Below are 27,001 nucleotides of genomic sequence, written 5' to 3'. Positions count from 1 at the left end.
CTGTGCAAGCTGCTTCATCTCCCAGTCCGTACTGCAGCCTACATCCTTCTGAATATGCTTAATGTATTCATCTCTTGGTCTCCCTCTACGATTTTTACCCTGCACTCTACCCTCCAATACTAAATTGGTGATCCCTTGATGCCTCAAAAATTCTCCTACCAACCGATCCCTTCTTTTAGTCAAGCTGTGCCACAAACTCCTCTTCTCCCCAATTCTATTCAATATCTCCCCATTAGTTATGTGATCTACCCGTCTAATCTTCAGCATTCTTCTGTAACACCACATTTCGAAAGCTTCTATTCTCTTCTTGTCCAAACTATTTATCGTCTATGTTTCACTTCCATACATGGCTACACTCCATACAAATACTTTCAAAAACGACTTCCTGACACTTAAATCTATACTCAATATCAATAAAATTCTCTTATTGAGAAACGCTTTCCTTGCCATTGCCAGTCTACATTTTATATCCTATCTACTTCGACCATCATCAGTTCTTCTGCTCCCCAAATAGCAAAACTCCTTTACTACTTTAAGTGTCTCATTTCCTAATCTAATTCCCTCAGCATCACCCGAGTTAACTCGACTACATTCCATTATCCTCGTTTTGCTTTTGTTGATGTTCATCTTATATTCTACTTTCAAGACACTGTCCATTCCGTTCAACAGTTCTTCCAATTTTTTGCTTTCTCTGACAGAATTACAATGTCATCGGCGAACCTCAAAGTTTTTATTTCTTCTCCATGGATTTTAATACCTACTCCGAATTTTTCTTTTGTTTCCTTTACAGCTTGCTCAATATACAGATTGAATAACATCGGGGAGAGGCTACAACCCTGTCTCACTCCCTTCCCTACCGCTGCTTCCATTTCATGCCCCTCGACTCTTGTAACTGCCATCTGGTTTCTGTACAAATTGTAAGTAGTCTTTCGCTCCCTGTATTTGACCCCTGCCACCTTCAGAATTTGAAAGAGAGTATTCCAGTCAACATTATCAAAAGCTTTCTCTAAGTCTACAAATGCTAGAAACGTAGGTTTGCCTTTCTTTAATCTACCTTCTAAGACAAGTCGTAGGGACAGTAATGCCTCACGTGTTCCAATATTTCTACGGAATCCAAACTGATATTCCATTCGTCTGTAAATAATTCGTGTTAGTATTTTGCAGCCGTGGCTTATTAAACTGACAGTTCGGTAATTTTCACATCTGTCAAAAACGGTTCAAATGGCTCTGAGCACTATGGGACTTAACATCTATGGTCATCAGTCCCCTATAACTTAGAAATGCTTAAACTTAACTAACCTAAGGACATCACACAACACCCAGTCATCACGAGGCAGAGAAATCACATCTGTCAACACCTGCTTTCTTTGGGACTGGAATTATTATATTCTTCTTGTAGTCTGAGCGTATTTCGCCTGACCCATACATCTTGCTCAGCAGACGGTCAGAGCTGGCTCTCCTAAGGTTCAGATGGGTCTGAGCACTATGGGGCTTAACTTCTGAGGTCATCAGTCCCCTAGAACTTAGAACTACTTAAACCTAACCAACCTAAGGACATCACAAACATCCATCCATGCCGAGGCAGGATTTGAACTTGCGACCGTAGCGGTCGCGCGGCTCCAGACTGTAGCGCCTAGAACCGCTCGGCGCACTCCTAAGGCTATCAGTAGTTGTAATGGAACGTTATCTTCACCCAGGGCCTTTTTTCGACTCAGGTCTTTCAGTGCTCTGTCAAACTCTTCACGCAGTATCATATCTCCCATTTCATCTTCATCTACATCCTCTTCCATTTCCACAATATTGCCCTCAAGTACATCGCCCTTGTATAGACCCTCTATATATTCCTTCCACGTTTCTGTTTTCCCTTCTTTGCTTAGAACTGGGTTTCCATCTCAGCTCATCATATTCATACAAGTGGTTCTCTTTTTTCCAAAGGTCTCTTTAATTTTCCTGTAGGCATTATCTATCTTACCCCTAGTGAGATAAGCCTCTACATCCTTACATTTGTCCTCTAGCGACGCCTGCTTAGCCATTTTGCGCTTCCTGTCGATCTCATTTTTCGTTTTTGCCTGCTTCATTTACTGCAATTTTATAATTTCTCCTTTCATCAATTAAATTCAATATTTCTTCTGTCACCCACGGATTTCTACTAGCCCTCGTCTTTCTACCTGCTTGATCCTCTGCTGCCTTCACTACTTCATCCCTCATAGCTACCCATTCTTCATCTATTGTATTTCCTTCCCACATTGTTGTCAATTGTTCCCTCGTGCTCTCCTTGAAACTCTGTACAACCTCTGGTTTAGTCAGTTTATCCAGGTCCCATCTCCTTAAATTCCCACCTTTTTGCAGTTTATTCAGTTTTAAGCTACAGTTCATAACAAACAGATTGTGGTCAGAGTCGACATCTGCCCCTGGAAATGTTTTACAATTTAAAACCTGGTTCCTAAATCTCTGTCTTACCATTATATAATCTATCTGAAACCTGTCAGTATCTCAAGGATTCTTACATGTATACAACCTTCTCTTATGATTCTTGAACCATGTTTTAGCTATGACTATGTTATGCTCTGTGCAAAACTCTACCAGGCGGTTCCGTTTCTTACCCCCAATCCATATTCACCTACTACGTCTCCTTCTCTTCCTTTTCCTACTACCGAGTTCCAGTCACCCATAACTATTAAATTTTCGTCTCGCTTCACTATCTGAATAATTTCTATTATCTCATCATACATTTCTTCAATTTCTTTGTCACCTGAGGAGCTAGTTGGCATATAAACTTGTGCTATTGTGGTAGGTATGGGCTTCGTGTCTATCGTGGCCACAATAGTGCGTTCACTATGTTGTTTGTAGTAGGTTACAGGGAAACCTATTTATTTATTCGTTATTAAACCTACTCCTACATTACCCCTATTTGATTTTGTATTTATAATCCTGTATTCACCTGACCAAAAGTCTTGTTCCTCCTGCCACCGAACTTCGATAATTCCCACTATACCTAACTTTAACCTATCCATTTCCCTTTTTAAATTTTCTAACCTACCTGCCCGATTAAAGGATCTGACATTCCACGCTCCGATCCGTAGAACGCCAGTTTTCTTTCTCCTGATAACGGCATCCTCCTGAGTAGTCCCCGCCCGGAGATCCGATTGGGGGACTATTTTACCTCCGGAGTATTTTATCCAAGAGGACGCCATCATCATTTAACCATACAGTAAAGCTGCATGGCTTCGGGAAAAATTACGGCTGTAGTTTCCCCTTGCTTTCAGCCGTTCGCAGTACCAGCACAGCAACGCCGTTTTGGTTAATGTTACAAGGCCAGATAAGTCAATCATACAGACTATTGCACCTGCAACTACTGAAAAGGCTGCTGCCCCTCTTCAGGAACCACACAGTTGTCTGACCTCCCAACAGATACCCCTCCGTTGTAGTTGCACCAACGGTATGGCTATCTGTATCGCTGAGGCACGCAAGCCTCCCCACCAACGGCAAGGTCTATGGGTCATGGGGGGAGGACGACATGTATAACAACTAATCAAAGTACTGCCAACATGTTGAGCAGACACTGAGGAGAGCTTCCCTTACAATTAAAGACTTTTAGTACGAGATCTAAAAACAGAAATAACCCTTTCCTCGTTATTGTTTATTATTCCACACCCACATACGTTCCTCTCCCTTACAACTGCATCAACAAATAGTAAGATAAAATACTTTATGATAATATGCCTTGAGCAATTTTTCATTTTACGTTACTGGTCACCAGTTTGGAATGCCGTATCAATGATGGTGTTAGTCAATGACGTCTGAGAACTTGGTTGGGAACTTAACCACATGTTTATTTTGGGATGTATGGAGATCTTCGTATCTGTGTTAGTTGCCAGTTGATCTAATAATTTTAGATCCTCTTGTGCAGCCCCTTGAGAGTAAAATGTCTGGATTGAGCCGATGAGTAAGAAGTTCATTAACTCATCTTTAGTCTTTGTGGCACACAGCAACAGAAGTCACTGAATTACATTACAAGGACCTTTATTTGTCTGTATGAGTGTACCCTTCATCCTGTCAATTCTGTGAACATATGCTTGTACGTGAAGATTCTTGTGAGCGATTGGAATTGCTTTGGCGCTGCGGAAGTGATCTTCTTGTTTCAGGTAGCTTGTTCTGTTCATTAGTTTGCTGACTGAAGATAAGCAGGGGGGGGCGCATCTACATACGGGAGATGGTACCTTCCCACAGCGAGAACTTCTGTAGGCTAGCCCCCTCGTACGCAGCCACAGTCCGTGGTTAAGCAGCCCCATCACATCCGTGCCGCCTGCACGTCATACAGAGTGAGGTATTACAGATCATAAGCAGTGACCCAAGTTACGCATGTACCGAGAATTTATATAATGGAATCCTCTTCGATACTCTTGTAGAGGTATTCAAAGTACTCGCCACACGACTTTACAACGCCTCGACACACTCGAACAAACCCTTCAATCTGAATCTGAGAAACTGCTGTCATACCCAGAGGTGGAAGTATAACCGCTCAACAATTCTGTTCCTTAGGGAAAATTAACCATCTATGGAGGGCTTAAATTAAGCATACAAGCTTTGAAGCTAAATGATAGGCACCACCAGCTGTACAGTTCAACGATTCAACACAAGCAGGGACGTGAAACGTTCCGTGCAAAAACAAAGCCCACACAACTCTATGCAACAAGCGGCCAGTTTTATAGTCAACTTTAGTAGTAATATGACGACTTGGTAAGTTACAGATACGCAGACACTGTTGGTGGCCCAAGAGATTTCCCCAAAGATAATTTACACCGGTATCACCTCTCCACTAAAATTTTCCAATACCCAAGCATGAGTTGCCGCTACTGGCACAAATTTATCGGCAGTCCTATTTCCCGCCCAGACAATTGCAGAGGTCTCTTTTCCCAATCGACTTAACGTAGCGCTTTTTCCGCCTCTGCACTTAAAACTGCTAGCCTACAGTCACTTTCCGTCTAGTGTCTCCCTGAAGTGATCGTATCAATGGGTATCGCACCCAGACGTACAGGTGTTACAGACCCGCTTCCTGTGACTCCTAGATTCGAATACTAACTCGTAGAGGTGACAGTAGAACGTCCTGTGTTGGTCACCATGATAGTGCTGGCGTCATGTGGCTCCACTACTTGTTAAATAAGAAAGAAAAGAAGCCTTCATCGTGTTTTCGTGACATATTCATGGGAAGAAGCAATTAATTTGTTGACTCTACCTGGAACGTAAGATCTCGGAAGCTGACGTTGGCTTAGCATCCTCCTGATGCTTACGAATTTTCTAAAAGAACCTCCAGCGAAACACGTTACTCTTCTTTCGATCTTTTCTGTTTCCTCAATGAATCCCATCTGTGCGGAAGAACCTTCAGCGAAACACGTTGCTCTTCTTTCGATCTTCTCTGTTTCCTCCGTGAATCTTATCTGTGCGGATCCCAGACTGGGGAGCAATATGCAAGTACTGGTCGAACGGGGTTTTGTAAGCTACCTCCTTATGGGTGGACTATAGTTCCTGAAGATACTTTCATCGGATCTTAGACTGTCATCTGCTTGCTTACAGTTTGCTTTAGTATTGTTCCAGATATCTAACGGATGCGACTGTTTTCGATGATTATGTTGCAATCGTGTAATTATAAAAATGGATCTTCCTCGTTATTTATACGTAATAGTTACATTTTCTTGTACTGATATCACAATCTCAGGCTCCTGAAAGAAGTGGTTACGTAACTTCAGTGTATTACCACACTTAGTTGCTGTTTGTTGTGTGGTCTTCAGTCCAAAGACTGGTTTGATGCAGCTCTCCATGCTACTTTGTCGCGTGGCGTCTCTTCATCTCCGAGTAACTGCTGCACCCTATATCCTTCTGAATCTGCTTACTGTATTCATCTCTTGGTCTCCCTCTACCATTTTTTACCACCTACGAATCCCTCCATAATAAATTGTTAATGATGTCTCAAAATGTGTCCTACAAACCGATCCGTTCATCTAGTCAGGTTCTATTTAGTACCTCCTGATCTACCCAGCTAATCTTCAGCTTTCTTCTGCAGAAGCTTTCAAAAGCTTTTATTCTCCTCATGTATGAACTATTTATCCTCCATGTTTCACTTCCATACGTGATTAACCTCAGACATATACTTTCAGAAACGTCTTTCTAGCACTTAATTCTATACTTTTCGTTAACACATTTCTCTTAATCTTTTCTTGCCATTGTCAGTCTACATTTTATATCCTTTCCACTTCGACCATCATCAGCTATTATTCTGCACACATAGCAAACTCATCTACTGCTTTAAGTGTCTTACTCCTTAATATAGTTCCCTCCGCAGCAACTGATTTAATTCGACTACATTCCATTATACACGTTTTGCTTTTGTTGATGTTAATCGTTTATCATCCTTTTAAGACACTGCCGTTCCATTCAACTGCTCTTCCCAGTCCTTTGCTGCCTCTGAAAGAGTTACAATGTCATCGACAAACCTCAAACTTTATCTTTCCTCTCCCTTCATTTTAATTCCTAACGCACACATTTCTTTTGTTTCCTTTACTGCTTGCTGAATATACAGATTGAATAACACCGGGAATAGGCTACAACCCTGTCACACTCCCTACTAAATCACTGCTTCCCTTTGATGCCCCTCGACTCTTATAACTGCCATCTGGTTTCTGTACAAACTGTAAAGAGCTTTCGCTCCCTGTATCTTACCCATACCACCATTAGAGTTAGAAAGAGAGTTTTCCAGTGAACATTGTCTAAAGCTTTCTCTATGTCTGCAATTCCTATAAACGTAGGTTTGCATTTCTTTAACCTATCTTCTATGAGGAGTCGTAGGGTCAGTACTACCTAGCGTGTTCCGGAATCCAAACTGATCTTCCCCGAAGTCGGTTTCAACCCGTTTTTCCCTTCATCTGTAAGGAATTCGTGTTAGTATTTTGCGACCATCACCTTTTAAACTGACAGTTCGGTAATTTTCATTTCAGCGTTTTAGCGTTTTCATTTCTCCACACCGCAAAGAATAAAGGACACCAAGAAGATTTATTGGGTAAGTTATTACTCAACTTCTCTGTAATTTGGCTCACATGGAAAACTGCAACTTGTGCTGAAGTCGTTCCATCTTGGTTTGGGCTTAGGATGGTATGTAGAAGTAGCTTTCAGTTTACAGCCCTTAGTAATTGACAAGTCTCGGAAAGATTCATTGTCCATCAGTCACACCTCGTTGTAGCGTTGCAGATGTTCGAACCCAGCATTTGAATGTATGAGGCTTGGGGACACGAAGAGCATTTAGACAATATCACATAACCAGTGCGTGGCAGGGCAGTGGACTCAAGACTACAGTAAGACATACCTTAAGTTGTCAGTCTGTGCTTCTTGAAACCAGCAAAATACTTCGTGCACCGATGAATTTCTTCGTGATTATGGAGAAAAAACTCATCCTGGTGGCAGTTCGATATAATGGCCATGTAACATTTTAACAAAATATCTACCCTCCCTCGCTAGAAAAGACAGTTGGGTGTAAGCATTTACATAATTAAAACAATGTGGAGTCAAGTGGTCTTCTTTATTCTCCCATCATCTGGTAAGGTGTTGTGTAAATCCGTGGAGTTTCATGGCTGGTTGATTTCTTGCCCAAATTTGTAATGCATTGCAAATATCGGCTCAAATGTGCAAATGACGACATTACACGTTGTGTGTGTTCTATGGAAACTAACTTGTTTAATTTACTAAACGGTATTTGTGTACTCGCGGGTATACAGCCCAGTTGTTGTTCAATTTTCAGAATATGTTTCGAGGAGTTATGCAGCCGTCGTGTTCAGGTATTGCAAGTTGCGGTGCTACGTGCACTCGCTCCATGTACTCCAGCCACACTGTTAACCAATGTTGATACCGCTCCGCTGTTTGTAGTTGATTGTGTGTTCGACTCCCGACGCCCTGTACGCACTTTGATGTTCTTTCGTTTTTCAGATCCCGTATAGGCACAGGCATATTCTATCAGTCTTTTCCAGCTGTGATGGATGTGACAGCCGTCGAGATCTTAATAAAGCGCCAGACTTCAATCATAGTTCAAATTGCAGCCTCCCTTCCCGTCTATTATATTTTGCATAATCTTCATTTAGATATATTACTTAAACGCTCTCTTCCACGAACTTGGAGTTTGCACTGCAATACTGATCGCCCCGTATTTCATATTATAATCGTATTTCAAAGAGTGCTTGGCGATACCAAATGGTCTTGGTTGTTTTAGACGGGTGTGTCGCTAATGTTCACTGTATCTCGCCTCGACTTCTCTAATTGTGTGCCCCGTGTAAGACGCGCCGCATTCGCATGGAACACGGTACACACCAGGCTTTCGGGTAATTCGATCGTCTTTAACATTATAAAACACTCCTTATATTTTTATATGAAACAGAGGATGGGGAAAGAATGTGAAAGGAAGTATGAGAATTCGTGACTTCCAGCCGCTTAGGGTATTGTGGTAATGCAATGCCGAAAGTCGAATTTGTGCGATAGCGGGACTTGAATTCAGATGCTCCACGTCCGTAGAACGGTTTCCTTAACTTCCTCTGCTATCCGAGCATGCTTACCATCCAAACCAAATTCTCAAATTATCGTACGCTGCAATGCAGGGTCCCTCGTCCATTAATTATCTTGCACGCAAAAGAATGATTCTCGTAGGAGTGTAGACTGTACTAGTGCACCTGCACTGAAAATAACTTCAAGGAACCGTCACACTGTTTCAGAAAAGCATATATTCGACCATCAAACACAGCATACATCACTCATATCTACACTTTTTATCTTCTTTGACGGGAGCGAAACACAGCAAATGTCATTGTTCTCTAGAAGTTTACCAATCTCGCCAGAAAATTAGATTAGAGATTCGTGACTTCTCTTTCGGAGCGAGTGCACATAATATCGCAACTCACAGCACCTGAAGAAGAGGACTGGGTCGTCAAAATATTGTGTAAAGAAATGTAAGCTCATCATTAATCAGTGACACCGAGAAAACGTGAAGGATCTCGTCAGTCACGGTGCTTGCCACTGCCAATAGGAATTTTTTCCTTCTGTGCCCTCAAGCTTGCATTCGCTGCTGCTCGGATTTCTCTTAGGGTTGCTTTCCCATTAACAGCGATGCACAGCAGTATATACAGTTTTAGTAGTGAAGAGTTGGCCGTTATCCACGTCGTGGTTGTGCTCGGTGCTGACCTGTTCTGGCAGCGACGTTCGGCACGTTGCAGTACTTTTGTCGCTACAAATTTTGCAACTCATGCAACATAATCACAGGAATTATTTTCATCAGAAGGAAACGAGTCGTAGATGTCTGTCTGGGGCTAGATCTGTTTGGGTTCAGGAGAAATGCAGTAAAACGGTAGGTAATATTGACGTATGACGTATTTTATAGGAGAGATTGATGAGAGAGAAACCTCCATTCATAGCTTTAGTATGTCATGTATACTATATCTCAAGTCAACATTCCTTTTTCTCAACACATAATAATCCTACAGTGGTTAATTAAGTACCGTTAGAAACTTATTTAACCGGCTTCTGACATTGTATAGCGATTTTTCCCTAAGACTTACTATTTGTGGAAAATTTTAACATGAAATAGACTATTAACTAGCACAGGAAAAAGGGCGTCATGGATGCCCAGCTTCGTACCTGTTGTTTACGAAGGTACCTTATTGACAACAAATTAGAGACTCGCTTTCCAAATTATGTCATTACGAATACCATTTCTTTTGTTTTACTGTACTTATTAACAGGATAATTTGTAAAGAATCGCCGTCGATAATAACCGTGACCAGTGCGGTAGTTCGTAACTCTGCCCGTCGTACACGTTGGCTTCTCTAAATAAATATATTTTCCAAAATGACTAACACATTTTTCATGTCGCCATGAATTGTGATTTACCTACTGCTACTATGGCCTAACGTGCTTCTGTAACTGAAAACCGCCGTCTGCTTCACGTCTGCTGTGCAGCGAGCTACCTTAATTTAAGTATTAACAGTATTTTTCTTACTTGTCACTTCTTCTTCCGTGTGTTTTTGCTTTTAGGAAGCTTTATTTGTCGAGTGCTACTAATAGTGTTCCATAGATTTCGTGTTTGTTTTGAATACAGTCAGAGAGAGTCCCTTTAGTCAACCATAGTGACAGTAGTGCTAGTGTTTGTTTTCAATACAGTCCAGAGACAGGTAGTGCTATTTTCTTTGTTTTGTACAAGAAGTGGCTAGCAATCACAGTTTAGTCAATAGTCGGCCGCCTTTAGTGAATTAGCAGTCTAGTTAAAAGTTGATTAACTCTCTTCAGTAAATTGATTCCTTAGGATGGATAGGATGTGTGACTGCTGTGTACGGACGCAGGAGGAGCTGGCCACTGTTCGCGAACAGCTGAACGTGTTGATGGCCGCGTTCAGCCGTCTTCAGGCTGCTGCCTCGGAGTGTAGCGGCAGTGGGGAGTCTGGTGCGTCGCAAGGTACACCCCAGGTGTTACATGCTTCACCCAGTGTCCCTGCTGTCGAGACATATTCGCGGGTACCGGGCGCGGTTGGGCCACCCTCTCCCCAACGGGAGTGGCGGGTTCAGTGGCGTTCGCGGCGCACGAGGCGGGGGGTAAATGTGGAGGCTGGCCGTGTGGCATCGCACGCTCTGCCTGTGAGTGGACATGTGGCTGCTCCTTCAGCAAGGTCCGAGCAGGCACACGGGGGGAGGGGTTTATTAGTTATTGGGAGCTCCAACGTTAGGCGGGTGGTGGAGCCCCTTAGGGAAATAGCGAAAAGGTCGGGGAAGAAGGCCAGTGTTCACTCTGTCTGCTTGCCGGGGGGTCTCATCCGAGATGTGGAGGAGGCCTTACCGGCGGCGATAGAGAGAACTGGGTGCACCCGACTGCAAATTGTTGCTCATGTCGGCACCAATGACTCGTGCCGTCTGGGTTCAGATGTCACCCTCAGTTCGTACAGGCGGTTGGCGGAATTGGTGAAGGCGGAAGGCCTCGCTCGCGGGGTGGAATCAGAGCTAACTATATGTAATATCGTTCCCAGAACCGATCGCGGTCCTCTGGTTTGGAGCCGAGTGGAAGGCTTAAACCAGAGGCTCGGACGATTCTGCGGAGATCTGGGGTGCAAATTTCTCGACCTCCGCTATCGGGTGGAGAAATGTAGGGTCCCCCTGAATAGGTCAAGCGTGCACAACACGCCGGAAGCGGCTACAAGGGTAGCGGAGTATGTGTGGGGTGCACATGGGGGTTTTTTAGGGTAGAGAATTCCCTCCCTAGGCCCGACAAGACGCCTCCTGAGACGCGGCAAGGTAGGAGTAGGCAAAATGCAACAGGGAATAAAAATATTAATGTGCTAATAGTAAACTGCAGGAGCGTTTATAGAAAGGTCCCAGAACTGCTCTCATTAATAAACGGTCATAACGCCCATATAGTACTAGGGACAGAAAGTTGGCTGAAACCAGACGTAAACACTAATGAAATCCTAAACTCAGATTGGAATGTATACCGCAGAGACCGGCTGGACAGTGAAGGGGGAGGCGTGTTTATAGCGATAAGAAGTGCAATAGTATCGAAGGCAATTAACGGAGATCCGAAATGTGAAATGATTTGGGTGAAGGTCACGGTTAAAGCAGGCTCAGACATGGTAATTGGATGTCTTTATAGGCCCCCTGGCTCAGCAGCTGTTGTGGCTGAGCACCTGAAGGATAATTTGGAAAATATTTCGAGTAGATTTCCCCACCATGTTATAGTTCTGGGTGGAGATTTTAATTTGCCGGATATAGACTGGGAGACTCAAACGTTCATAACGGGTGGCAGGGACAAAGAATCCAGTGAAAGTTGTTTAAGTGCTTCATCTGAAAACTACCTTGATCAGTTAAACAGAGAACCGACTCGTGGCGATAACATATTAGACCTTCTGGTGACAAACAGACCCGAGCTATTTGAAACAGTTAACGCAGAACAGGGAATCAGCGATCATAAAGCGGTTACTACATTGATGATTTCAGCCGTAAAGAGAAATATTAAAAAAGGTAGGAAGATTTTTCTGTTTAGCAAAAGTGACAAAAAGCAGATTACAGAGTACCTAACAGTTCAACACAAAAGTATTGTCTCAAGTACAGATAGTGTTGAGGATCAGTGGACAAAGTTCAAAACCATCGTACATATGCGTTAGATGAGTATGTGCCAAGCAAGATCGTAAGAGATGGAAAAGAGCCACCGTGGTACAACAAACGAGTTAGAAAACTGCTGCGGAAGCAAAGGGAACTTGACAGCAAACATAAACATAGCCAAAGCCTTGCAGACAAACAAAAATTAAGCGAAGCGAAATGTAGTGTGAGGAGGGCTATGCGAGAGGCGTTCAATGAATTCGAAAGTAAAGTTCTATGTACTGAGTTGGCAGAAAATCCTAAGAAATTCTGGTCTTATGTCAAAGCGGTAGGTGGATCAAAACAAAATGTCCAAACACTCTGTGTCCAAAATGGTACTGAAACAGAGGATGACAGACTAAAGGCCGAAATACTAAATGTCTTTTTTCCAAGCTGTTCCACAGAGGAAGACTGCACTGTAGTTCCGTCTCTAGATTGTCGCACAGATGACAGAGTGGTAGATATCGAAATAGACGACAGAGGGATAGAGAAACAATTAAAATCGCTCAAAAGAAAGAAGGCCGCTGGACCTGATGGGATTCCAGTTCTATTTTACACAGAGTACGCGAAGGAACTTGCCCCCCTTCTTGCAGCGCTGTACCGTAGGTCTCTAGAAGAGCGTAGCGTTCCAAAGAATTGGAAAAGGGCGGAGGTCATCCCCGTTTTCAAGAGGGAACGTCGAACATATGTGCAGAACTATAGACCTACATCTCTAAAGTCGATTAGTTGTAGAATTTTGGAACACATATTGTGTTCGAGTATAATGCCTTTTCTGGAGACTAGAAATCTACTCTGTAGGAATCAGCATGGGTTTCGAAAAAGACGGTCGTGTGAAACCCAGCTCGCGCTATTCGTCCACGAGACTCAGAGGGCCATAGGCACGGGTTCACAGCAGATGCCGTGTTTCTTGACTTCCGCAAGGCGTTCGATACAGTTCCCCACAGTCGTTTAATGAACAAAGTAAGAGCATATGGACTATCAGACCAATTGTGTGATTGGATTGAAGAGTTCCTAGATAACAGAACGCAGCATGTCATTCTAAATGGAGAGAAGTATTCCGAAGTGAGAGTGATTTCAGGTGTGCCACAGGGGAGTGTCATGGGACCGTTGCTGTTCACAACATACATAAATGACCTGGTGGAAGACATCGGAAGTTCACTGAGGCTTTTTGCAGATGATGCTGTCGTGTATCGAGAGGTTGTAACAATGGAAAATTGTACTGAAATGCAGGAGGATCTGCAGCGAATTGACGCATGGTGCAGGGAATGGCAATTGAATCTCAACGTAGACAAATGTAATGTGCTGCGAATACACAGAAAGATAGATCCCTTATCATTTAGCTACAAAATAGCAGGTCGGCAACTGGAAGCAGTTAATTCCATAAATTATCTGGGAGTACGCATTAGGAGTGATTTAAAATGGAATGATCATATAAAGTTGATCGTCGGTAAAGCAGATGCGAGACTGAGATTCATTGGAAGAATCCTAAGGAAACGCAATCCGAAAACAAAGGAAGTAGGTTGCAGTACACTCGTTCGCTCACTGCTTGAATACTGCTCAGCAGTGTGGGATCCGTACCAGATAGGGTTGATAGAAGAGATAGAGAAGATCCAACGGAGAGCAGCGCGCTTCGTTACAGGATCATTTAGTAATCGCCAAAGCGTTGCGGAGATGATAGATAAACTCCAGTGGAAGACTCTTCAGGAGAGACGCTCAGTAGCTCGGTACGGGCTTTTGTTAAAGTTTCGAGAACATACCTTCGCCGGAGAGTCCAGCAGTATATTGCTCCCTCCTACGTATATCTCGCGAAGAGACCATGAGGATAAAATCAGAGAGATTACAGCCCACACAGAAGCAAACAGACAATCCTTCTTTCCACGAACAATACGAGACTGCTAAAATAGAAAGGAGAACCGATAGAGGTACTGAGGGTACCCTCCGCCACACACCGTCAGGTGGGTTGCGGAGTATGGATGTAGATGTAGATGTAGATGTAATCAGTTAGCAGTGTTTCAGAGGTACCTTTGTTCTGAGATTGGTACTAGCATTTGATTAATGCTGATACTTCTTATTCGACGCAAATTATGTTATGTGTATTATTGGCGCTACTGCTTAAAGTGTAAGACTTTCATTTTTTCTTTTACTTTATTGTTATTTTGACACCTGAACAATCAGGTAGGCTGGCAGCAGCACAATACGCCGATCTTCAGCAAGACTTTCATTGAATACGAACAGTTTAAACCATACCTGGAACCAGTATAGCCCTGCGAGAAGAACAGGACCTGTAGAAGTAAAAAGTACGAATTAAAAAAATATAGCAGATTATCATAAAAGAAATGAACTGCTTAGTCATATACAGGGTGGTCCATTGATCATGACCGGGCCAAATATCTCATGAAATAAGCGTCAAACGAAAAAACTACATAGAACGAAACTTGTCTAGCTTGAAGGGGGACACCAGATGGCGCTATAGTTGGCCCGCTAGGTGGCGGTGCCGTAGGTCAAACGGATATCAACTGCATTTTTTTTTAATAGGAACCCGCATTTTTATTACGAATTCGAGTAGTACGTAAAGAAATTAGAATGTTTTAGTTGGACCACTTTTTTCGCTTTGTGATAGATGGCGCTATAATAGACACAAACGTGTAAGTACGTAGTATCACGTAACATTACGCCAGTGCGAACGGCATTTGCTTCGTGATACATTATCCGTGTTAGAATGGACGGTTTTCCAATTGCGGAAGAGGTCGATATCGCGTTTATGTATGGCTATTGTGCTCAAAATCCCCAACAGGCGTGTGTATGTATGCTGCTCGGTATCCTGGACGACATCATCCAAGTGTCCGGACCTTTCGCCGGATAGTTACGTTATTTTAGGAAACAGGAAGTGTTCAGCCACATGCGAAACGTCAACCACGACCTGCAACAAATGATGATGCCCAAGTAGGTGTTATAGCTGCTGTCGTGGTTAATCCGCACATCAGTAGCTGACAAATTGCCCGGTCACCATCAATGGACCACCTTGTGTAAATACGCAGTCTACAACACTGATCCTAGGAACACGGTATCGAGAGATAAATCCTTATATAGCGCAGGCACACACTCTGAAAATTCGATGGAATCATATAGCAGCTGTTGGAAAATACTGTACAGTCTTACTACTGGAGTGATGCTAGAGAGGCACTCGTTTCAGATACACAGCGAGAAACGAATACTGAGCTAGGATAAGGCTCTGTCAAAACCTAAACAAATGGAAGATAAACAAGTAAACAGTTTATTATTTCAAAATTAATCGCCGTTACCGTTAACTGTTTTATCCCACTGTGAGAGAAGGTGGTAAGTGCCTTCAAGGACTACTTTTAGTGGTTTCCTAAACCAGTAGATCGAATAATTAATTAGCAAGTACCGAATCTAAATGGGGAAAAAAGAGGTTTATAGTACAATTACGGTAAAGGGAAGGAACGGTTCATGGGCCAGGCCGTATCCTGGTTAATTATGAGCTGTTGCGTTTATGTAAATGTCACTTTCTTCCCTTTTTCGTCTATAAGTAATGTCTTAGCACCAGAGAATTTCTCCTGTCAACATGACGGTGGCAGCGTTAGACTTCTTACCTTATTGAAGGGCTCCTGCACGACATTGCTGTGTGGATGTATTCGGACAGGTGGGACATTTAGAGACAAGAAACAATTAGCAGTAGTTTAGCTTGATTTAACTCTTCTTCACTACGTAACAAAATTGAGGCAGCGTTTCAAACTTTGGGAACCACTGATTCACAATACCGATTTATTAGTGAAAATAGCCCCATTACTCATGGGAAGCTGACAGCATAGAGAGAGAATTGAAGACAGTAAACTTGGCTTACTCCAGCCTGTGTCACGTTACAAATACAACAACAATAAGGCAACTGACCGATTAGCTACGATGCTTGCTTAAAGAGACAGGGACTTGTTAGACTCAATATTCTGCAAGATATATTAATTTATTAATTAAACCTGTTTTCGGCTTACAATGTCACATTATCGTCGTAAAAGAAGTTCCAACATTTGTAGATAACATTGTAAGAGATGTTACTCATCTAGAGTGAGGTAAAAACACAGAATAAATATTATTTTTGACATTGGAGTCAAAGATAATGCAATTATATTAAGAAAAGGAAAGCTGCTACCCACCATAAAGTGGAGATGCAGAGTCGTAGATAGGCAGAACAGAAATCCTGTCACAAATAAGCTTTCGGCCAGCAAGGCCTTCGTCAAGAATAGTCGACACACACACGCACACACGCAAACGCAACTCACAGACACATGATTGTAGTCTCTGGCAACTGAAGTCTGTCGTCTATTCTCTGTATTTTAAGGTTAGAAGAACCAAGTGCTATAATTTTTCCATAAAACAGCGGGGGCATTGAATTTCACTCAAAACAGGAGCAGATTTTTCTCGAAACGTAGAAACAGATCAGAGATGTTTTATAATATAAATGGGCACAAAACTTGTGTGGCCGCAAACTGGACGCAAACATCCTGACTCGGAGTATGAAGCAATGACGTGGTCAAATAGATGGAAGTTTCAGATGTAGTTCAACAAACAACCATGGTTAGTTCTAACCAACTAGACTCTTCACTAATCATGCAGTGCTGGAATACGTTGTAGTAGCTGAGTTTCAGCACAATGTGGTTCTACGGGAGTATGTTTTATAGTCTGTGAAACTATCATCTGAAACGTCTGTATGTTTTGAACTTTCTCAAATGTCTTCCTGTAGCGGATGACAGTAACTATAGCTTACTTGAGCTGTTCATACAGGGTACATTAAGTTCTTCACATTTGGCTCTGAGCACTATGGGACTTAATATCTGAGGTCATCAGTCCCCTAGAACTTAGAACTACTTAAACCTAACTAACCTAAGGACATCACACACATCCATGCCCGAGGCAGGATTCGAACCTGCGACCGTAGCAGTCGCGCGGTTCCGCACTGAGCGCCTAGAACCGCTAGACCACCGCGGCCGGCTCTTCACATTTCCTGGTGTACTGCTCTTAGGACACCATCGAAAGAATAGGACACAATTGTTCCGAAATTTCGGATTTAATTCATTTAAGATGCGATACTGGAACTGCTGGGGACTTTTTCCCATGTCGGTTAAATCCTAGGTTTAGCACTCATTTGAGCACAGAAGACCGATCGTCATTCACGTCGTCGATGACCGTTTTGATGTATTCCGGTGTGGAATTAAGATAGGGATGAAGGTTGTCGGCGCAGAAATTATAGTTGCTTGTAGGAGCACAAAATCAGCTGCACGTCACTGATGTACAAGGAAAAGAACAGTGGTCTCAGGATTAAGACTTGTGGCTGTGCTGAGAGGATATCGTTCCAGATCGGCTCCTCATCCCATGTCTGATTTGCAAATGGCTTTCAAAACACTTCGGCACACTATCTGAATAATTTAGCTGGTGCATATTTTCTAACATATTTAGCAAAGCTGGCAGTGTAAAATGCTTTTCTGAAGTGCTACAGTGTCAGTATTTGAGCATCACGGTTGCCCGTAGCTTAATTCAGGTAATTAGTTACCTTAATTAGTGTAGTGTTTACGAAGCGTAGCCTGATATTTGTCGTGTAAGTTGAATTTCCGGAAGTATTCAGTCAGATGATAGCGAATAATATATTACTGGGCTTTGGACATGGAGGGTAAGAAACTGGTTGGGCAGAAGTCACAAATTTATTGTGGGATTTCATTCTTAGGGCAGGCATGACTGTACTACTTTGCAACTGAGATGGTTATCTACCACTCACGAGGGAAAAATTTAATGTCTGTCTTTTAAGACTAGGAAGAAAAGACGCAATTTAATCATAACTAACTGGCCAGTTGTCAGTGAATTCTAATATGGGGTGCTCCATCCCTGACGACGGCTCGAACGGTGATGGGGACACTTTAAGGCAGGTGTTTGAATGTCTATGGAGGAACGGCAGCCCCTCTTGAGCCGAGTGGTAATAGTGACTAATGTACGTGCACGTAGGGTGCCTCTACCTTCGTTCATTAACAGAGAGGGAGTCCATTCTCTTTTACCGAGGAACAGAAAAAAACATCTTATGTTTTTTAATCCTGGAAAAACAAAAATACATTACGGTAGGCGCGGGCTCTACTCTGGGCTACCGCTTCACCTTTTCTCTTTGCCTTTGAAGAAAACGAAAACATAAAAGCAAGAAATGCGAAAGGTACATCACAGAAGCCACTGCATAAAAAGATGTTACGCTTATTTTCTTTTTAGAAATGAAATGTGCAATTAATCTTGAAGTTTAATGTACAGATCATTTTGGACTCCTGCCACCGACCACTGCAACCTCTCTCCTTCCTTGTTTGCGTCCGTGCTGACTTCCACAGTAGCGACGCAACACTCTGTACTTCAGTAATGGTGCTGCACAAATGTCAGTTAACAACCTAAAGGAATTCGCCAAAATCTGTAATCTACCCTCGCACAACCATAGGGTGTAGCGTGTTAAACACTGCAAATCTCTTGTTTCAGGTTATTCGAAATCCAGTGGCGTCGCTCTTTACTGTTCCTCTATCTTTGCTTACCCCTGACCACGGCAGAGTGCAGATAAAGTAGAACTGATCGACCATTGTACCACATACACTACTGGCCATTAAAATTTCTACACCAGGAAGAAATGCAGATGATACACGGGTATTCATTGGACAAATACACTATACTAGAACCGATATGTGATTACATTTTCGCGCAATTTGGGTGAATTGATCCTGATGAATCAGTACCCAGAACAACCACCTCTAACCGAAATAACGGCGTGGATACGCTTGGGCATTGAGTGAAACAGAGCTTGGATGGCGTGTACAGGTACAGGTGCCCATGCAGCTTCAACACGATACCACAGTTCATCAAGAGTAGTAACTGGCGTATTGTGACGAGCCAGCTGCTCGGTGACCATTGACCAGACGTTTTCAACTGGTGAGAGATCTGGAGGATGTGCTGGCCAGGCCAGCAGTCGAACATTTTCTGTATCCAGAAAGTCCCGTACAGGACCTGCAATATGCTGTCGTGCATTATCCTGCTGAAATGTAGGATTTCGCAGGGATCGAATGAAGTGTAGAGCCACGGGTCATAACACATCTGGAACGTAACGTCCACTATTCAGAGTGCCGTCAGTGCTAACAAGAGGTGACCGAGACGTGTAACCAATGGCACCCCATACCATCACGCCGGGTGATACGCCAGTGACGCGATGACGAATACACGCTTCCAATGTGCGTTAACAGCGATGTCGCCAAACACGGATGCGACCATCATGGTGCTGTAAACAGAAACTGGATTCATCCGAAAAAATGATGTTTTGCCATTCGTGCACCCAGGTTCGTTGTTGAGTACACCATCGCAGGCGCTCCTGGCTCCGATGCAGCGTCAAGGGTAACCGCAGCCATGGCCTCCGAGCTGATAGTCCATGCTGCTGCAAACGTTGTCGAACTGTTCGTGCTGATGGTTGCTGTCTTGCAAACGTCCCCATCTGTTGACTCAGGGATCGAGACGTGGGTGCACGATCCGTTACAGCCATGCGGATAAGATGCCTGCTAGTGATACGAGGCCGTTGGGATCCAGCACGGCGTTCCGTATTACCCTCCTGAAGCCACCGATTCAATATTCTGCTAACAGTCATTGGATCTCGGCCAATGCGAGCAGCAATGTCGCGATACGATAAACCGCAATCGCGATAGGCTACAATCCGACCTTTATCAAAGTCGGAAACGTGATGGTACGCATTTCTCCTCCTTACACGAGGCATCACAATAACGTTTCACCAGGCAACGCCCGTCAACTGCTGCTTGTGTTTGAGAATTCGGTTGGAAACTTTCCTCACGTCAGAATGTTGTAGGTGTCGCCACCGGCGCCAACCTAGTGTGAATGCTCTGAAAAGCTACTCATTTGCATATCACAGCATCTTCTTCCTATCGGTTAAATCTATCGACTGTAGCACGTCATCTTCGTGGTGTAGCAATTTTAATGGCCAGTAGTGTACTTTTCAATGTGCTAGCTTGGCTACTCAAACCACTTTTCAACTCACGAGTGATTTCTTCTGCTAATTTCATGCGATTTCTTACAATGACTCTTCGGCATGTTCGACGCTGCCAGTCCTTCAGTACAGAGGTCTGCCCGGTGTTGTTTATAAGTAGTTAGTTCCTTCCTGTTTCCGCTTTACTGCCACATCATCAAAGGTCGAATGCGCAGCCGTATAAGGGTTGAATGTCCCTGACATATTTGTTACACAGGGGACATAGAATTGCGAGCCACATTCGAAGCTACTGAGTCCTTCTGACTGAACCAGTCTGCTGCTACTACTACGCCCTCCTGCAAACACAGTAATCACCACGTGCTTTTATTCTGTCGAGTACAACTCTCATGCCATCTATCGATGAATTTCGCATTACATTGGGTTGTCCGGATACTTTGATCGGTTAGTGTAACTAAAGACTTCAGTTTATTCGCAGAGCGTGTGTTTAGCATATATTACAGGACAACAGTTAAGTGTCCTGCAAGATGTGTTAAATACATAAAATCAAATACTTGAAAATGGCGTAATAGGCCGAAACGTGGATTGTATTTAAATAAACAACAGAACAGTCACCTGCTGGTGTGGCCCTTTAAAATAAGTTTGTTGGTAGGTGTGTGGAGGAGTGTGACATTATATGCCTATGTACAGGTCTTGTAATTCACGTAAATAATGGGCCGCTAATTTGCGCACGTGGTGATGACGCCCGACAGTGACCCAGAGGGGTTCCACAGGCATAAGGTGAATCTGGCCGCCGAGGCATCAACGTGAGTTAACTATAATGTTCAAAGCACTGTACCACGGGTCTGTCTCCGAGACACGAACAATTATACTTCTGAATTATGACATCGCCGTCGAAGAAGACATCAAGCATGAAGGGATGCAGGTGGTTCGCAGCTGTCAGCGTGTTTTCGATTACTGCCACAAGCCCTATGTAACAGCAGCATGATGTCCAAGGTCAAGTTGTATAGGTAAATACATGGACTCCACATAAATATGGAAACGCAGCGAGAAATGCAAGCTTGAAAACATACGCAGATGCTACCCACTCCTGAAAGGTGCACTGTAGTATTTTACTTGGAACGGCTCAGGTGCAATGTCCTCAATGAGTTAATGATGTTATTCGTGGTCTGGACAATGTCACGTGTTGTTGTGAGTGCATTACGTCGGAGCTAAGTGAATTCGATTGTGGACAGTTATTCGTGCTCGTATCGTGGGCGCCTCTGTAGCCAAGGTAGGTTGGTATTTCAAGAGGCGGCGTATCGAAGATATAAATCGCATGCAGGGAAAGCGGAAAAGCGCCATCCGCTAAGTTACGACGTGGACGAAAATGTATGTTGAGCGATTGTGACAGACGGTCATTAAAGAGGACTGTGACAAGTATTAAAAGGACGACGACTGTGAAAGTCATTGCATAACTGAATATCGTGCTCGTGGATCATGCTTGCACCGAAACAAAAAAGTGCTCCCCAAGCTGGAAAGTGCTGACTGAGCTCGATTCCTAAACCACGCCGTAATAGGGAAATGCGGTACCGAGCCATAAAATATGGCATACGCAGCAACGGGGAAAAATTCATTTGGTCGGATGGGTCTCGTTTCATACGGTTTCCAACATCAGACCGAGTTTGCGTCTGGCGTACGATGTGACCAGCTTACGATGCACACTGCTTGCTGCCAAGAGTGAAACATGGTGAGGCTTCTGTGATGATTTGAGCGGTCATTTCATGTTATTCCATGGTCATATGGTTATTCTGCAAGGTCGCATTACTGCTAAGGATTTTGTGACCATTTTGGGTGATCACGTCCTTCCCATACCAGTGTTTGTTCCCCACTGGTGATGCTGTGTTCATAGGAGACAGCGTCCCAGTTCACAACGCACGCATCTTAGAGGACTTCTTTAGTGAGCACGAGGATGTATAGCCGCATCCACCGTGACGACCTCAATCACCAGATCTCAATATGTGGTCTAATTTAGACAGAAGTGTATGTAATCGCTATCACCTGTATCATCATTATCCCAACTAGCCATCGTTTCGCAGGAACAGTGCTATAAGAGTCCCTTGAAACCTTTACAGAATCTATATTCACTATTTCCAGACAACTGGGAGTCGTTTTGAATGCGATATGTTTTTATCCATCGTTTTAGGCAAGCCAATTATTTTTGGTCGCTTCAGAAGAGGTTCTCATTATTTCTTTCACCGTCGATATCCTTGTAATGCGCGTCAGGTGGAAAGTGTGAGAGTTAGTTCTGTAGCCCGGTGATTTTCTCCAGAGTTCATAGTTGTGGAAAGGTTACTGACAGGGCTAGAATGGAGATCCTATCACAGAATCGCCGTTGTCGTCTCGCTGCAAGCAACACAAAAAGCGTACCTGATTTTGGCACTGCGGAGTTATTGCCCTACGCTGTTTCGCTGCATTCTTTATTTTTCGTAGTGTTGTGCCTTTGAATTTGATTTGAAACGTTTTTGAGATGCGCCACCAAAGAAGGAGGAAGTTTTCTTACTATGACTGTATGGACTGTTGAATGTTTGTCGTAGAGAACCGCTAGCTTATCAGTAACTTCCTCAGTATTGCCATCTTTCACGGGTACCCTGATTATTTGATGTCATTGTGATGGTGAACCCCATTCTGTTCAGATTTAGCGAACGTAATTTGAAGAGAAAGTTGTACAGAAAATTATTTAGTTACACAAACGTGTCTATTTATCCTTTTAACATCAACAGCACGACATCGGTAAATGGAATTTCATCATTCTCGCTTATCAATTTAGACTGAGTCTTTCCCGAACGATAGATCTCTGCCTGACAACGATACGTTTTTCTCTCCGTCATCCAGTGAAAAGATTGTCCAACCCGGTTACAGGGATTAATAACCGACGCCAGTGAAAAGTGACAGGTTAGAATTGTCGAACAGAAGAAAACGTCACTTTACGAAAGTCTGTCTTGAAGATTCCGCCTCGAACAATGAGGAATTTGTTATTTTTTTGGGTTTCGTACAACATTCGGTGCCAGCGGAATCATTATAGGGATTCTTCGCAGTCTGTTTGTCTGTCTGTCTTTTCGTCCGACTGTTCAGACCACGACATTCGGAAATGGGACAGGAAGGGGGAGAGCGACGTACAGTTTCACCAGTAGCGCCCTCCGGTGCACATCCTAAGGTAGCTTGTGGAGTGTTGATGTGGATTTAGTTCTAGGACACTCTTTGCAAACCACTATGTATGTTGTGCAGAGGTGACGTCTCAAGAAACTGGTTACGAAATTCATGAAGACTTGCAGATAATCAGTGTCTGTTACAGGGAATAGCTGTTAACTCCGAACTCAAAGTATTGTAATATAAAGCTTATAAATATAACGTGTGATACAATACGTGTAAATAACGCGACTGGCGGTCAATTAATGCAAACAGTCACAAACTTCAAGTATCCAATTTCATTTTCCCGACCCATTCAAGGTGTAACTACACGCCAGTATGTTCTTGGGGGAGGCGGACACCAGATTCAGGTTTGACAGCATAATGTCTTTTTTCCTTAAGTCACTAGCCTTTTGACCGGTTTGATGCAGTCTGCCACGAATTACTCTCCAACGTCTTCAGCCAACGGACTTGCCTCAGAGGTAACACTGGTTCCCGTCAGATTACCGAAGTAATGTGTTGTCAGGCTTGGCTAACACCTGGATGTCTGACTGTCCGGTCTGCCGAGCGTTGTTAGCAAGCAAGGTGCACTCGGCCCTTATGAGACAAATTGAGGAGCTACTTGATTAAGAAGTAGCGGCTACGGTCATGGAAACTGACAACTACCTGAAGAGCGGAGTGTTGGTCAGACGCCCCTCCATGCCCGCAACCAGTGACGCTTACAGGCTGTGGAACACACGGGGGTTGGTCAGTACCTTAGAGTCTTCCGAGACCTGTTCGATCGTAGTTTAGTTTTAAGTTATCCTCTTCACCTCAGATTAGCATCTGTACCATACATCCTCAAGTATTTGTTGGGTATGTTCCAATCTCTGTCTTCCTGTACAGTTTTTACACTCTACAACTTTTCTAATAGTATGTACAATAAAAGTTACTCCCCGACGTCTTAACACACGTTCTGTTATCGTGTCCCTCCTTTTTGTCAGTGTTTTCCATACGTTCCTTTCCTCGCCGATTCTCCGATGAAATTTCCCATTACCTACGTTACTAGCATCCATAATTATAAGCATTGTTCTGTAGCATGACATCTCAGAGACTCTGATATTCTTTCTCTTCCAGTTTTCCCAAAATCAGATATTTACTGTGCTACAAACGTACATTCTTATAAATTTCTTCCTCAAATTGCAGCCTATGTTTGATACTAGTACACTTCTTCTCTTGACCAGGGATTCCCTTCTTGCTAGTGCTAGTCCGCTCTTTACGTCCACTATGCTTCGCCCATCAAGGGCTATTTTGCTACCACGGAAGCAAAAAAAAAAAAAAAAAAAAAACAGAGTTCCTTAAATTTCGTCTACTTCGGGATCACAAGTTTTCATGTTACACGATGTATGGACTGAACACTAGGAGCGAAAGACTGCATTCCTGTCTTACACACTTCTTAAGCCGAGCAATTCGTTCTTTGTCTTCCGGTCTTCATTTTTTCCTCTTGGTTCCTGTAAATAATGTATACAAAATGTGTGTTTCCCTGTAGCTTACTTCTATTTTTCTCAGACTTTACATCTTGAACTATTTTACGTTGTCGAACTCTTTTTCGAGGCCGGAAAATCATATGATGATGTCTTGATTTTTCTTCTGCACAACGTCAGGACAGCCTCTCTGGTACATCTTTCCTAAAGCGAAACTGTTTGCATCTAACAAATTCACGTTTCTCTTTTCCCTTCAAATCTAGTTTATTTTTGTCAGCAACTTATATTCATCAGTTGTTACGCTGATTACGCGGTAGTGCTCTCACTTATCTGCTCTTTTGGCTCAAATGGCTCTGAGCACTATGGGACTCAACATCTGAGGTCATCAGTCCCCTAGACTTAGAACTACTTAAACCTAACTAACCTAAGGACATCACAGATATCTATGCCCGGGGCAGGATTCGAACCTGCTACCGTAGCAGCAGCTTGGTTGCTGACTAAAGCGCCTAGAACCGCTCGGCCACAACGGCTCATTCTATCTTCGGAATAGTGTGGCCGAGATTTTCCCTAAAATATGATGGTATGTCACTGGTCTCACAAATTCTACACATCGATATGAATAGTTCCTTGGCTGCCACTTCCCCAGTTATTTCAGAAATTCCAGTGGAATCTTATTTAATTCTTGTGCCTAATTTGATGTTAAGTCTTTCGAAGCTCTTTCAAATTATGGTTCTAGTACTGGATCCCTTAACTCTCCCGGGTCGGCTCCAGTGCGAAGTAAGTGAAATTCAACAGATAGAAACGATTCAATTAAGAATGGCACGGATCGTCACGGGCTTCTTATGCAAGAATGTATCACAGAAGAGAGGCAGTTACGTGGAAGATGTGTGACATTTCAGAGATCCTTAAAAAATTCTTAAATAATTTTTAAAAAAATTGTTATATAATTCTGAAATAAATTCCGAAACAGGTAGAGAAACAATCTACTTCCTGCATATTATATCTCGTGTAATTTGCCACGACTTTTTAACTAGACACATTCTGGCAGATTCAGAGGGGTACCACCAACAGTATTTTTCTGACGCAAGATCCGTAAATGTATTCGTAGGGGGAAACCACGCCCGTAAGCACTGCAGAGAGCAATTGTAGATGTAGATCCATGTGCAAGATTTCATCCATTATCAAATGTTGGCGTCACCATAACCCCGAAACAGTGACGGATCTCTACAGTTAAAAATGGTGAACATTATCTCCAGTTACTGAGAAAACAAGGCGACAGATGCTCTGAGCAATGACTTACCGCTAAGACAAAGGAGAGCGCGAAGTATGCGGGCGGTGACTTCATGATCGTAGCAGCCAGTGCAGATGGCGTCACCAAAATTCAGCAGCGCCTCCGCTTGAGTGTTTATTCTGAAATGAGGTGACACAGAACGTAACAACTGTATAAATCAGATTTCAGGAGTTTATCATCGAAAGAACAGCTGAAGAATATAAAGAAAATGAAATTATATGAGAAGATGAACGATTCAGGCGGATATGTTGCTGAAGAACTGAAGGACTTACCTGTTTACCTGCGCTGGGTTATGTAGTAGAGTTGTTTCTGCGCTAAAAGTTCCCACACCTGCACCCCGTGCGGAATGACTGTTCTGGGTGCCGCGCCTGCTTATATTAGGGTTCTGAGTTCTTACATGGTAGCGTTCGGCACACGGCGTAAAATTATCCAAATAAGAAATTACGCCACTGGGTTTATGGCACCCTTTGTTCTTTATTTAGACAACGGACCACTGCCTGCACGAGTGAAAGTCTTTCGGTTCTAAAAAGCTGCCATATAGCTCGAAGAAAAAGAGACATTAAGTAGAACAATCCAGTATAGTTATGTTTGTGAGCGAATGTTAACTTCTCACAAAGGGGATTGTTCTCAGGTTACGCTCACGAGTGCCGACCGACACACTTCTTTTAGCCCTGCATGCTTTCTGTATTGTTAATAACTCATCTGGTACAATGGCGGCATCGTGAAAAGATGTTCCATAGAGGCACAGATTTTCGTTATACTATACTACAAGCACAAAATTATACACAGGGATCGGTCTGCATATGGCCCACATTTTCTACATTTTTACCTCGCAAGCCGCCGTACGATGTGTGGAAAAGAGTTAGTGGTGTACCAGTGTCATTCACTTCTTCCACACCCATCCGCGCCCCCA

At 43.2% G+C, this 27,001-nt stretch overlaps 1 protein-coding gene across 1 annotated transcript in view; it reads right to left on the bottom strand.

Annotated features, from left to right (window-relative positions):
* LOC124612302 overlaps positions 1-26,210 on the bottom strand; it is a 54,556-nt gene extending 28,346 nt beyond the window's left edge. Inside the window, exons 1-2 of the mRNA XM_047140415.1 lie at positions 26,098-26,210; positions 14,400-14,434 (exon numbers count right to left, since the gene is read on the bottom strand). Of these exons, the coding sequence (XP_046996371.1) occupies positions 14,400-14,434; positions 26,098-26,142 (80 nt within the window). The 5' untranslated portion in view covers positions 26,143-26,210. The remainder of the gene's footprint in view (positions 1-14,399; positions 14,435-26,097) is intronic.
* Between the last annotated feature and the right edge of the window lie 791 nt (positions 26,211-27,001).

This window comes from Schistocerca americana, chromosome 4 (assembly GCF_021461395.2).
Source record: "Schistocerca americana isolate TAMUIC-IGC-003095 chromosome 4, iqSchAmer2.1, whole genome shotgun sequence".
In the NCBI taxonomy this organism is placed as follows: domain Eukaryota; kingdom Metazoa; phylum Arthropoda; class Insecta; order Orthoptera; family Acrididae; genus Schistocerca; species Schistocerca americana.
Note: the sequence above shows the minus strand (reverse complement) of the source record. Positions and strands in the feature narration are given on the sequence as shown.